The 15067-nt window shown below is 41.7% G+C and overlaps 1 protein-coding gene across 2 annotated transcripts; it reads right to left on the reverse strand.

The window, feature by feature from the left end:
• Positions 1–2053: 2053 nt before the first annotated feature.
• LOC115383498 (beta-1,3-galactosyl-O-glycosyl-glycoprotein beta-1,6-N-acetylglucosaminyltransferase 4-like) lies at positions 2054–9278 on the reverse strand. Of its 2 annotated transcripts, none has more exons than XM_030085697.1 (2): positions 8894–9278; positions 2054–4746 (listed from the first exon to the last, which is right to left on the reverse strand). In XM_030085697.1, exon 2 carries the CDS (start codon positions 4743–4745, stop codon positions 3444–3446), a length of 1302 nt encoding a protein of 433 aa, XP_029941557.1. In that variant the 5' UTR covers position 4746; positions 8894–9278; the 3' UTR covers positions 2054–3443. The 2 variants fall into 2 exon arrangements, with proteins under 2 accessions (XP_029941557.1, XP_029941556.1); XM_030085696.1 differs by lacking the exon at positions 8894–9278 and adding an exon at positions 7049–7293.
• Positions 9279–15067: the final 5789 nt, after the last annotated feature.

A 15067-nucleotide genomic window follows, 5' to 3' on the forward strand; every position in this document is an offset into this window, starting at 1 on the left:
AACGGCCCAATTTGAGAGTTCCACACACTGAAGACATCAGAAACGTCTTTCAGTGTGTTGCTGTTGATGCTGCAGGGTTTGCAGTGTGTGCTTGTGTGTGTGTTTTCTCTTATTTAACCACTTGTGGAGTCTGTTCAACCTTCTGTAAGCCACTGGTTTAAATGTGAAAAAGAGACATTTATATTAAATTTAATATCTTGACTGCTGCAGAGACAAATGTGATGGAGCAAAATGGCTTTTTAGTTTGAGTGTGAACCCACACATAGAACGGAAACTTGTGGCGGACACGTCAGCTGATGAACACAGCTATCCGATTCCCACGTCAGGTCGTCTTACTCAAACAACACTACGGCGTACAGCGGCATTAACAATTGAGTGAAACGCAAAAAAAAAAATAAAAAGCCTTCTTGACTTCAACTGTGTAATGCCAAGTCAGCTGTAAGGAAAGCAGAGAGGCAGAACACTGCTAATGTGATACAGAGGTGCGAGTTAAATACCCTGTGTGTGGTGTGATAGCTTACAGGGAGGTGAATTTCCTCTTAATTGGTGGTAATTTATGCATCAAGGGGCATGAAGTAACACTGCTAATACATCTGCCAATTCTCCGCATGCATACTTAGCGCATGCATTTGATTTCTGGGTCATTTCGAGAGGCCTCATGGCGATACGTCGAGCTTCTGTTTCAGCTTTATCAGAGGGAAAGTCACAGGAGCTGAATCCCAGGACAAAAAAGTAAAGACTGCGCAGTTAGCGGATTCAGCTCAGAGCTCACACACTCACGAGAACAGCCCATTCACACTCACCGAAAAAGGCTAAATCAGTGAAACCAGACATGATACAAAAGTCACCTCCTCCATCTGCATGATACAGGGGGGAAAAAGGTGAGTTTTTAATGGTCAAAGTTTCGACACAGTCAAGTCGCCGCTTTGCATTTCCTGTTGTTCCTCATTTTACTTCCTCCTATATTATAAACAGCTTTGTTTTCTGTGTGAAATGGATCGACTGCAGCCTTTTGTTTAATTCAATTAAGCTTTATTTATGTAGGGTTTGTGTGAGACCATCTCCACGCGGCACTGCTGGAGTCGCAGAAGCACAGGCACCACTCCTATCAGCCGGAAACAGGAAACTGAGGCTGCTCAAAACTAGACAGATTTTCAAATCTTTTCATCTTCTGATGAGCCTCGACTCCTGCAGCCACAAGCTCGGTGGCTCTTCAGGCTGGTGGTGGTGCGACTGTGAGGAGGAGAGACTCTCAGCACACTCTGGCCTCTTTAGCCTCTTTAGCTGAACACTATTTAAACGCCAAAGCCAGGTCGAGTATTGTTAATGACAATGCTCACCTCTTTCATAACACAATGACACTTTTTCTCAAGGCTGTTTCCACCTTAACTGAACACAATGAGGAGTTCGCAGGAACTCAAATGGCCTCGACAGTCACCAGATCCCATTCCAGCAAAGCAGAAAAGGATTTTCACATCATCAACAAATGTGCTTCCTCTATCAGACGCTGTAAAACAAAGGGGAAATGCTGCCTTTTACTTTTACACTTTTTGGTGTAATTCCAGGAACCATTCACTACATCCTGCTTTTCTCCTGGAAACTAAAGATAAGAAACCTCCAAATGCAGGATGATTTTTAGGGAATAATTTACAAAAATGTTTAGTGAGACACTGTTTACGTGACACACAAACAGGTGTAACTCAGGGGTGTCAAACATAAAGACAGTGGGCCAAAACGAGCCTGCAAGATGCCCCGATCTGGCCTGCCAAACCGTTTTGTTGTTTTTTTTTTGTACCATAAAATATTTATTAAAATTGCCTTTATGTTGAGTAGTTCTCATAATTTTCACTAGTATTTGTTTATTTTTGTGTAAATATACTGTATATTTTCATCGCGTATACTCAGCGCCACAGCCATGCTTTTGAAACGGCTACAAACAAACCCACCTTCAATGGATAACTGGATATAAACTGTCAAAAAAAAAAAAAAAGATCATGCAATGGAAAGACCAAAAGATGTTTAGATCGCAAGATGGGAAGAAAAGGGACATGGAAGAGGTTTGTGGCTTTCCTCTTTACTCCCACCAGGCATCATTTCAATAACTGGTTGATCTTGAATTCTTCTGTCCGCTGCTGAATAAACTAAAATAATTTGACACCCCTGGTTTCACTTCTTAATGCTGCATTTCACTCAATCAGATGATATTGCAGTAGCCTATATGTTATATTCTGAGAAATAATACATTACAGCGTTGTTTATTATGATAATTTAATGATACAAAATACCAAAGCCTAAAGTTTGGTAGTTTAAAGTTTCATCACATTTTCAGCAGGAGTTCCTGGTTTCGGGAGGCAGATTAACAAATCCCTGGTATCTTCACACTGGACATGTAAGCATAGCTAATTTTAAAGTCACTGCAGAGTAATTACACACAACAAAAAGTGCTATTCTCAGAAAAATATAAAAGAAAAGCAAAGATGTTCCACATTTGACTGAATTTGTCCCGTCCATCTTCTATACTGCTTTATTCAATTTGGTACTGGAGCAATCACAGCTGGTGGAGGTCAGGGATAACCCTCCACGGATGTTTGACTAAACTTTGGGATGACTCAATCACATGTCCGCGGTGCAAAACTGATACAAATGTTTATTTCTGAGTGGTTTGATTTAGGCCTTTTCCCAGCAATGCAGAAAGTTCACAGAGAGTCTGGAAGATTTTTCCTGAGTAGAGAAGTAATGCTAGTGACAATTAAGGCACAAACTGGAGTTAAAGAAAACATCTTTGTAACAAGAATGTTCCTTCTGGTAAATAAGTATCAACAAACACTTTACCAATGTGACTCTTTGAGGTAAAAGGCATTTTAAACAAAATGTTTTGAGACATTCTACGTAAAAAACAGAGTGGCTGTGAAAACGCTGTTTTTCATTACATGCTGATGAACAGCTGAAGTTCAATTCAGGACAAAGTCAGAAGAAAAAACCCCAGCAAAAATTCACAGAGTGAAAGTGAATGGGAACGTTGATAACAGTCGTCTTTCAGTGGATTAACCCTCCTGTTATGTTCACCTGTGAGGAGCAGAAATTCGACGATCCTGAGACAGATTAAAATGACTTTTCTACAAATACTCAACATTAACCTCTTCAAAGGTGAATCTGATTAGGCTCAGTCTCTATAGATCACTCACTCGTGGTAATCAGCACCTTTCAAGTGACTTCTTTAAAAACAAAATATACTGATTTCAGTGCAATTTAATATGAGCAGCCAATTAACGCTAACAGGTACGTGTTTGGAAGGAATGGTACACACACACACACACACATATGCACACACACAAGTACACACACTTGGCCTCATTCATGATACACACAAAAGAAAGTGCTCCAAATATATAATCCATGCAGCATAACAGGGGGATGAGTAACTGGTCGACGGACAGCAGCGTTCAGTTTATCTCCCGACACACTTTTTCAGTTACTGACAGGAAAAGTTTCTGTCTTTCCTCGAGTTTCTCCTCCAGGCACTGAACGAGGACGGGGTCGACACTGGGATCAACCTTGTTGGCGAACCAGTGGCCGTTGCTGAGCAGCCAACGCAGCTCCGCCGCGCCGTAGATGCAAACGCTGCGCACGTGCGTTCCCGAGCACGGCGGGTACAGGTGCTCCTCCTGGTACTGCCACTTCACCAGCCTGGTCATGCTCATGGCGTCCGTGATGTCGCCCCGGGACCGGCGCACCTCCCCGGGAACGCCGGGCAGCCGCACCAGCGTGGCCCAGAAGTGCTCGTCCGGGGAGTAGGTGTCCTCTGACCACGCCAGGAAATCTCTGGCTACGTCCGAGGAGCTGACGTGCAGGACAAACTCCCGGGACAACACAAAGTACGCGTTCCCGGTGAACATCTCGATGCCGTGCGGCGGCGGACTTTTCAACCGGTCTGTTTTCACAGGAAGTTTCTGATACTCGTAGCTGGCGTCTTGCAGCTCGTGGTGAAAGGTGAACCGCTCCTTCTTGCTCTCGGTGGGTCGGCACGTCTCCACCATATTAGCGCCTCGGAGCTTCCGCAGCTCGGCAACCAGCTCGATGTGCGATCTGAGGGGAAAGTCCTGGCCGCAGAGATTGATGACGTACTTCCACTTGACCTCAGAGCTCAAGAGGTCAGACAGACAGTTGAGATCAGCTTTCAGCCGGCTGACGCTCGCGTAGAAGACGGACTCTCTCTTGCTGGCAATAAAGACATTGGGCAAACAGTGGGCCAAGCCCTCCATGGCCGCGGCGAACTGAGGAGGGGATTTTTGATCGTAGTGGATACAGTAAATGTTACTGGGCGAGTAAAGCGCTCTGATAATTCTCTCCACCAACCAGGCGGATTTGTGAACAACCAAAGAAAAAGCCAGAGGAAAGTCTTCCTCCTCCTCTGAGTAGCACATTTTGCCATAACCTCTGGTCTCCAAGAATGACGAGCAGTTTGAGGTGAGCTCAACCAGACTGCGATCAGTATCCTCGACGACCCTGTTCCTCCGGATGACCAGGGATTTCCCCACCTCCACGGGGTCCATCGCATAAATGGCCGAGCAGTTGATGTCGTACCTCTGGAAAGTCCTGAGGCCAGAAACCAACGGCAGGAAATCCCAGGAGGTGAAGCTGGACTTGACGCAGAGCAGCAGCATGATGCACGCGCTCAGCAGCACGACGAGCGAAGAGACGACGCGCTTTCTTCTGACTCTCGCTGATAAACGTCTTTTATTCATTCTGTGGGACAGAGAAGACATGATCATGAGACCTGGAGCAAATCCCAGTTGGTAATGGTTGAAGACAAGGGCTGATTTCATGGTCCTTTAAAATGTCTTGCACCTTCCCATGTATCACATTTGTTTTTATCTCAAAATTAAGATAAAATTCAATGATCAGGCAGCTTTCCAGAGGTCGTTGACATTTTTTTTTTTTAAAAAGAAACAGGCTTCCCTGACTCGGTTTGCAAAGCGAGAGAGGAGAGAAGGAGACAAGCACAGTTTGATTCACACCTACAGTCACCAATTCAACAAAACCCCCTGTTTTTTTGGTTTTCTGAGCGGAAGGAAGAAACTTTACTTCTCAGCTAACCAACTCACCCATGCACAGGATGAACATGCAAACTACAAACACAAATGATCTATTAGAACAGCACAACAATAAGAGTACTATACCGACTTTACTCAGACAGGCGCCACAACTATTAGAAGTAAAACTGTTCAGTATTTTATCAAGGAACACAGCTGGGTTTAGACCGTCGTGAGACAGGTTAGTTTTACCCTACTGATGATGCGTTGTTGCAATAGTAATCCTGCTCACTGTTTTTATAGTGGGATTAAGGTCGTACAATCGAGCCAGGTTTTGACAAACTTGCATGACAGCATTATATCAACATGCGCGGAACTGGAAAGGCGGGTTATCAAGAATACACAAAGCATTTAAACATTTCAAAAATGTTTTTTTGATTGGGCACATCATGGTGTTTTAATCCATTTGCCAGACAATGGAATGGAGCAGTAAGCCCAAATCAAACAAACACCAGTTTTGGTTTCATTATGTAACAGATACAAGTGTTGGACGTCTGCTAATTTTGCTCATGTAAACTGTGAAGCTGCGTTTTCTCTTGTCAAGTTAACTTCAGGGATTAACCCTGGGTTTTCTGTCCTACAACGCTGGTTAACTTTTTTTTTGCAGGATAAATTAAGTTACGCCGAGCGACTAACCCAAGCCTCAAAAGAACACAATGGAAAATACAAGGGACTGAAGGGGACTGAGGTAGTGGTCTACCTAAAATGTCAGTGAAATCCAGTGATCAGAGCACTGTCCCATCATGATTTGTTTTAATATTAATAATGAGTAATCTCACAAAGAGTCGGTGAAGTCCAGGCTTTTGCTGCAGCAACAGTGTTGCTTTTGGCCTGGATAATATGTTTGACTTCTTCATATTTATGGAGAACAACTATTTGCTCCTCCGTTGTAAATGACAATCAGTCCTTCAGTCACCTTACAGAAATGAATAGTGCAGATTATTTACAATGTAGGATTTGTAGAACACACTCACAATCTGTTTGTTTTGGAGAATACTCATAACCTGAGAGGATATGGAGAATTCACTGTGCCTAAATTCCGTACCATTCACAAAAGTTTTCCTGTCCGTATGTGGAGTGAGACTCTGACTGGAGCAGCCTGGATATTCATCGAAAAAAACTGCCGATTTAAACCGTTTTATTAAAAAATATGCCCTGGTCCCAGTATAATGACAGAGTATATTAACACTGTGATATTGACATGTGACAGTTCTTCCCATTCAAGTAGCTGTTTCTCTTTACCTTGCGGTATTATTTCATACTGGTATGTTATTTTTATCGTTGTCATATTGTTATTGTGGTTTGTGATTAACTGTTGTAACGCCTCCGTAGACATAACACCTTGGTCTATTATTTCATGTGCGCTTTGGTTTTGTTGTTTGAGGTGAACTTAGGATAGGATTCAATAAGGTCTCTTCTTCCCACTGCCTTTCTAGTAGTAATCAGTTGATTCAGTTTTCTCTCCCTTCTTTTTAAATTGTACACATGTTGTCGAGTGCTCGAAATAAACTATGCTAAACTAAAGCTGCTGTGCAGAGTTTCTCCATGTTTGCAACTGGTCACACACTCCAAACACGTCCCATTTTATCTGAACGTGCATTGATCAAGATAGGAACTACTCGGGTTGATAGCCAGCTTCGACTAGTCACTTATTGAACGTCTGGTTTTGGCAATTGAGAAAGTGGAGGGACGTCCAGAGCATGTTAATCTCACTTCGTAGTGCATGCTCAAAGACAATAAATCCTTCTTTAAAAAAAAAAAAAAAAAGAAGAACAAGAAAGTTCCAACTTTTCAATAAATGTTTGAAATTATTTTTAATATTTTTACAAGTCATTCCTAGAAAACAGTTTAGGTGAATTTGTGCAAAGTGTAATTATCCACATCCTACACAAAAATGTTAGTGCCGTGCATGTAGATCACAAATAGGAAGTTAGTTGTCATTAAATTTGACTTACCTTCTTAAATAAACAATGATCCGGTATAGTTCATAGCTCAATATGTCGTGAAATTTCATTATGAGTTGAGAATTGTTACATATGCTATATATAGTAAAAAAACAAACAAATTCCATGTTATTTTTCTTTCATCTATCGATCCATCATCCACACACACTGTAGCTATTAAGTGAGACATTAATACTACACCACTTGTGTATTTTTTAAAAAATTGATAATGTCTTTATGAACAGCTGTGTGCCGTGTCGTGTGTGTAGCTGTGTGTTGTGGAAGACTGATCATACATGACTTAAGTTCACTGCATTCCACTGCCAGTGCTCCACCCCAGACACTCCCGCACCGTCATTGTACTTTCTCACAGGAAGAACTCAGTGTCACGAATAAATGACAACTTAAAGGGGCTGAATGAGCGGGCTGGGGAAAAACCACCAACGTGTGAACAGAAGCACATCACTCTCATAAATGTGATCTGGAATATATTTAAGGATGCTGGTGCAGCAAGGCTTTAGTGGATACAGGCTGAGCTAATCATACAATCAGACATGCTTTATATTGCTGTTGGGAGGCTGTGTGAGCTCCTCCCGGAGTAGAGAGGAGTTTGACGTCATAGCAGTAAAAGCTTCAGGAACTTTAATGCTGACTGGGAGCAGGACGCAGCTCCACAATGGTTTAATGAGTGCAATTGAAATGTAATAATAGCACTAATCATAGTCATAGTCATAATTTAGTAATAAAGACAGGCCGACAATGTGCATGTAGGACTTCAGCTGACCCAAAAGTTATTCATTTTTAAGTGGCTGAACGGGCTGGCCCCGGATTATTCATCAGCCCTCCAGAGCCCTGAGATCAGCTGACCAGCTGACCCTTGACATTCCTCCATCCCTCCTAAAAACTAGAGGAGATTGAGTCTTTGCGGTCGTGGCTCCCAGACTGTGGAATACTCTGCCCCACGCAGTAGTCTGCGGACAGCCTTTATGCTTTTAAATCACTGCTAAAAGCCCACCTGTTAACCCTGGCCTTCAGCTGAGCAGAGCCTCCACTGGACAGTACGCCCTCTCTTTCACTGTTACCGTCTTCCTTCTTGTTGTTCTTTTACTTTTGTCTTTTTTTTTCTGTACTGTGAAGCACTTTGGCTGGCCATGGGCCTTTTTAAATGTGCTATATAAATAAAGTTGACACTGACATTAACAAACAGACTCAAACGCCTGGTGTGCACCATTTATTTCAGCTCACTAAAGAAACAATGTACCAGTAAGTCAGTGAGTCAATCAGTTATCAGATGGTGCTGATTACTTGGCTAATGTGTCACAGCAGCAGTACAACAGGTTCCAGGTTATGACAGGCTAACGTGAAGAACACACTTAAATACTTAAATCTTTTCAAATTTCATAAAGCTATTTTATTTTTCTGTACAGTATGGAATATTTGTGTCACAAGCAGATGAATGACCTTCCAGTCTAAAAGCCTAATAACATAATCAGTCCAACATGACTGTCAAGTATGAAGTTTACTGACATTTATTTTTCTTAATTCATGTTTTTGTTGTTCTGAATTGTTTCATCAGACTTGGTGTGAATAAACAGAGCTGGGTATTTACAGCAAACGCTGCCTCTCGGTGACTCTGTGGTCAGTATTTTAGGACAAGAGGTGAACAAAAGAGAGGAGTGCAATAAAAAGGAAACAACCATACTTAAAAAAAAAGGCACACAGACACGCGCTGACTTTAAGGGATGAATAAACTGTTTTGTATCTTTTTTTTGACATCGTGTCTCCAATGTGAGGTAAGAATAGATGCATAATGAATGACTAAAACGATCTAAATAAAGCAGCGTGTTATTCACTCACCTTACTCCACGTGCAGCTGCAGTTTCCCAAGAGTCATTCACATCAAAGTGAACGATGCAATTCCTTTTTTTTTCTTTTTTTCTTTTTTTTTTTTTTTTTTGCTTGTCTTAAAGATTGATCACATGATTAGATAATGATATATTGAAACGATTCGATAATAACGCGCTTTCCACATGTGGGGACAATTTACCGATAAAATAAACAAAACAAAACATGGCTTTTACGCATTTTACGCAACGCGTTCCAGACTGCACGTCAGCTCACAAGACAAACTTGAAGCGCAACATCGTCCCTAAGTTGAGTCAAAGTTATTGTTGTGCAGACAGAAGAGAAAGATGATCGTCCAGCTCAGCGGGCGCCGGTGCGTCAGCCGTTCCGCCCCGCGTCCCCGGTGAGGAGAGAAGGAGCGCACCGGTCATAAGATACAACCCGGAAAGAGGAGGAGGAGTCCAGGGAAGTCATTCTTACAGTTTAAGATATTTAAAACTGCCGTTTTGGGGTCGTATATTTTGCTTTGATCACATGTATTTTACACAAGAGGTTAGGAGATACGGGAACATTTGACGCCGACTCTGGAATTATGTTTGTGCCACAATCCTGAGCGCGCAATGTAAAATTGTAAGCGCAGAAAGAAATAACAAAAACAACTCAACCGACTCTAAGTGGAGTTGATTAAAAAGGCCTGAGTGAAAACCGCGTGGTTTTAATGTTCTGCAGACTGGGAAATTCAAGGAAACTCAGTAAACTTCCTAAATGTGAAGGTCATGAGTTTAGCTAACCAGGAAAAACCAGTCTGTGAGTAAATGAGTTCTACAGCTTCAAAGTGCAAGAACAGCCTCTGTATTGTGTCCAAAAATAACTACAGTTATTGTGTTGTGTTGGAAAAAAAAGGAACTTTCACCATTATAATGAATCCGGGGGGGGGGGGGGGGGGGGGGGGGGGGGGGGGGAAGCAGGTTTTGTTGTTGTTGGGTAGAAATTAAAATAAGAGATTAATAACTAAAAAAAAACATTGGTTTCTCACCGTTGAAAGATATAGGAAAGTGTTACTCTATGGGCTAATAGTTATCTAAATTATAGAAAATGTTATCTGAGTTTATAAAATAAAACAAAAGATGGCTGTATGAGTAAATACCAAACAGATATTGTTATCTGGTGGAGTAGTGTGAAGAAGCACCTGCGCTTACTTCACCCACTAGAACTGTTTAATGTGCGTGTTCAGTAAAGCTGATATTGTAATGTCACTCCTTCTGCATGTCTGTTTACAAAATGAACTGGAATTGCAACATCTCCTCAGAGTTTACCCAAACTTCAAAGTCATTGTGGAAATCTCATGGGAAGAATGAACCCTCAGCCAGGCTGCTTGTGGCCCTGCAGCCTGGCCGCTGTTCAAGATGGAGTCTAACACAAGGACCACAGCTAAACGCATATCTAGCACCAAACCTAATGGTTTGAAAACTCCTTCACATTTATAAAACATAATAATCCTGATTTCAGTTGTTTTTTTTTTTGGGCCAAGCTTCCTCCAATGTTGAACAAATCGCTGTGTGATATGGCCGATATAGTGGAATCATCCTTTGCACATTTAAAAAAAAAAAAATCACTGCATGTGATCACAATTTATGAACATATCTGATTATCCTGTGTTTTCAGAAACAATTCATAGAGAGAATTTTCTTTTTTTTCCCAACAGCTGGAAAGATTAAGATAAATTCCCTTCTGCTGTTTGATAGTTTCCAACAAAGAGCTAATTGAAACATTTAAAGTCCTCAAATGTCATTTTGACTTCAGTAAATACTCATCTAATCATGATCACTGAATGATTTATGTATCTGTATAACTTACACACTCGGGTGTTTTTTTAAAGATTAACTCTGTTTTCACAACCGTCTGTTGGATCTACACTTTAATTACCACTAATGCCATAAAACAAATATATTAACTGCACCTCAGGTCATTGTGACACTTGTCCCTGAGAAAAGTACACCAAGTTTACTTGGTGTAAACAAGTAAACATACCCACATGTTCCAGAGATACCAACACTCACACTAGTGTTGAAAACGTACTCGATAAGGATGTCAGCTCTTGGTTGGCAGCTGATATCAACACTAAACTGCCCAATTGCGATTGAAGTCCAACCTATCTGTCGGGGCAGGCCCGGCCCAGAAGAATATTCAGTAATTGGAAGCTAATTTCCCTTTGTCATTTGGTACGGAACATAATTTCAGAGTTTTAACCTCACATTAAATTTGTGTGTTATAAATCAAAGGTTAAATATGCAGAATAGGGAAGGAAACTGCATTCATTTTCCAGGAATCAGAGTAAGATGTTGTTAGAAGGGGTGACACAATGAAAAAGGGGAAAAGAGCTGGAGATTCAGAGTGTGGACCTCTATTGGCTCCAGAGTCTACAGCCTCATGACTTTTTAAGTCTATGTGTTTGTATGATACCATGCAGATCGGATGAAAATACATTCCTGAAACTTATGACTTCACTGGCAAGACCCATGTTTGTATCTGGTGTTCTAATTTTTATTTCCCTGTCTCTGCTTCACCAAACACTGAACAAGCGGCTATCCTTATCAATGAAATAGTTGCTGAGCAAAGTCCATTCCATGCATCTATTAGGCAGTGTTTCCTGAAGGCCACCACTGCAACACCATACATGGTTGATATTTAACCCCAAATGCTTTATTTTCACCCTGTGCTTTGCTTGCAGTATGGAGGCAGTCCATCTTTCAAGAGTATTGCCAACTCTATTGTCATTGCATTGAGTCCAGGTGAACTAATAGAAAAAAATACAGCATGGACAGTAAACAGTGAGTCCAGCTGTTTGGCTTTACACAAGTGTGATTTACATAATGTGGGAAATTTGGAAATTCAACATGCAGCCAAAAGACATGACATCCTCTGAGACGAACAAAGAAACACTTCAATGCAAAATAAAATGTATAGTTTGTGGACATGTATAGAGGTACTTTATGCCTTTCATAGAGTAAACCTAAGCAATGTGGTTTTACTATTTTGGTCTGAACTGACAATTGGACATCTGCGTGGGTTTTAAGAGATATCAAAATTTTTACTGTTAAGGAACCATAAAACACCCAACTACAAAGACCTCACTGTCTCTGAATCTGTGCCATGCCATGCCTCCTTACTGTTAGTCTTGAATGTGTGTGCACATGTGAGCATGTGCGTGGGTGTGTGTTGGTATAAAGACAAAGGGTGGGAGGGATGGTCCTTCTGGTTTTATGTTGTTTTATCTTGCAAAGTTTTTAAATTCTGGAAAGTGCTTTGTGTTGTTTTAATTAATATGAAAGATGTTCAACACATAGGGCTCTAACTTCGTCGACTGCGCCGAATCCGCCCGCTGTCAGCGGAGCGCAAAGTGCGCCGTCGGCGGATAAAGTCAGTGGGGCGTGTCCAGAAAATTGTCCTAATTTCGTGAACCAGGCGCAGTCACGCCTCCATCCCGCCCACTGGCGCAGGTGGCACAAGAGGGAGGAGAGAAAGTGGGTTTAACCCAGCTGAGAGTAATTTGACCAATCAAATGAACACCTCTCCTTTTTTTTCAAATGCACTGCAGCAAAGGACACTGCTTCATTAACATGGTGAAATACATTTTATTTCCTGGCCTAAACCATAGTGACTAAACCATAGTGAAGCAACAATGTATATGAAGGTATTTTAAAATAAATAATCTCTTGAAGAGCTTGGGGAACCAGACAAATGAAATAACAATGCAGACACATTTACAAGCTAATACTTCTTTCAGAGCGCCGATCGGCTCCGCCGAGGTCTTTACATACAGTGCGTGCTTTTACGCACGGCACTATTTATTCACAAAGAAAGACAAGGCAAACTAACAGGTGCATGGCTGTAGCAAATGCATCGTGACAAGATGCAAGATCAATAAAACACACTACCGTGTTTTGGTCCGATGGTGTGAAATAACTTCTGACATCGTGTGGGTTTCCTCCTCAAAATCACAGGTAGAAATGATGATTCACCTGCTTTTTACGCTGTTCAACGCATGCATATACAGCCGTGCGGGATCCACATAGTTTCCGCGCCTGCAATATGTTCATTTTATTTTTTTAATCAGATCAATCAACTGAATGAAGCCGCTGTCATTGCGTGGAGTGTGTTGGTCAGCTCTAGTGACAAACGGACTGGTTGTCCATATGAAGGATTTTCTTTAAGCCGGTTCAAAATGACCTGAGAGATCTTCTGAGCACAAAATAGAGACTGTTCATGCATGAATGAGGCGACGCAAAGCGGAGAGTCCCTCATTTTCGACTCATTCATGATGACAGAGTTGGTGTCACAGCTCTGTAGAGACAACGTATCCTGCTCTGGGCCCGGCCGAATTGTACATTGATCCACTTGAAACCATTTTCGCGTGTGGTTTGTTTTTCTTTTGTCTTTTCTTTCTTTCTTTCTCTTTTTTTTTTGTGTGTTTTTTTTTTTTTGTTGGTTCTTTGCCTGTGGAAGATCGACAGCGGTCGAAACCTAGCGCGAAAATAAGATAAATAAACAAAATATTAAGTCAAGAGGATCAGCAAACATTTTAATGCCTCATGTCTGCTTTATCAATGCCTCAAATCAGGTTTAAAAATTTATTTAACTTTTTACAGTGCGCATTTGCGCAGCGTACCTCTCACTGACACTCCGCGCACTTATGTCCCTGATAAACACGCACACACACACCAACACACATAAAAAAGTTGTATTATTAACCGTCAATAATAATCAAAAGCATATTAAAATGAGTAAAATAAGTCTCCCCGGCTGCGCACCAGGACGGACACCTTCCCACACGGTACCGTCCTGACTCTGCTCATTTGATTCTGGGACTACAGGCTTGACAGGACAAAGGTTTTTATTTAGAAAATATGTTCGTTCTAAAATTAATTTTTGGAAACGAAAAATACATGGTTTGCTGCACTTTGATGGAGAATATAATATTTTACCTGAATCTGTAATTGGCACCCCTGGAGTCGCTGGGCCAGTGCTCCTGCTGTCAACTACCGTGTTCACTGTTGTGTTTAATTTTAATACATTAATTGTTGTTTTTTTTACACCATTTTATGTTATAATTATTTAGTTGTAAACTGACAGTAGCCTACAGTAATTCTCTATACCTGGAGGTGACGCGTGAGCGCTTCATGCGCCACTGCGGGTTCTGCGCTGGACTGTACAGCAGCCGGAGGTCGATCGGGTATTTTTGGGGCAGGATTAAATTTGTTTCGCTGTTTGGCGCGTGCCTGTTCTGACTCTGATTCAGAACGTTCCTCCTCTTCACTCCAGTCAAGATCGCTGATGTCCGACACGTCTCCGCCATCCGACTCCCCCTCACTGACCTCCTGTATCATTGCTGAAGCTTCTTCCACCTTATATCTCTTATTTATGCCTGTTTTTATTGTCTTTCTTTTGGGATTTGCTTGATATTTTTGGCCGTCTGTCTGATTGTCTGCTGTCAGAGCTAGCCCCCTGTTCAGATGCGCGCATCAACCAAAACAAATCAATAGCAGAAAAAAAAAAAGCCCCATGAAGTGCGTCTTTTTTTATCAGCAGTCTGTGAGACCACTGTTGGCCTTTGGAGGTATAAATGCTTTGTAATATTATTTGTGTCATTGTTAGGACCTTATTTGCTTCAGAAAAACATACAAGACACATATTTAGGAAAAGTCAAAGAATTAGAGGACAGGGGAATTATTTTAACAGATTTATTTGAATTCCAAAAACCCAAACCAGACCATTTTGGATGTTCTAGTGCTAAAGAAGATAATAAAAACAATTATGTGCTTCATGAGTGATTCTGTGTATCTTTCATGACACTGACAAGCTGTCAGTATCATCAGATCCTCCGCTCCCCAGCCTGCTCACACCTTCTGCACTAAACTCTCACTGCGCCCAGCTGATTCTGTCGACCACTCCCCCTGGTGCGCCGCCACGCCCATCTCGGCGCAAGTGCAGCGGACCGGCCAGAAACCCTCTTCTGCGCCTGTCGAAAATAGGAATGCGCTGCCTCCGCCGCTGATCATCGCCAAGTTGCGCCGTCAAATTAGAGCCCATAAAGATTGATTGATTGATAACACAATACTTACATGATCAAATTGAGCCTAATATGAGTATATGCTGGTACAGTACGAGTTAATCATTATTAGGGAC

This window comes from Salarias fasciatus (genome assembly GCF_902148845.1).
Source record: "Salarias fasciatus chromosome 7 unlocalized genomic scaffold, fSalaFa1.1 super_scaffold_4, whole genome shotgun sequence".
Taxonomy (NCBI): domain Eukaryota; kingdom Metazoa; phylum Chordata; class Actinopteri; order Blenniiformes; family Blenniidae; genus Salarias; species Salarias fasciatus.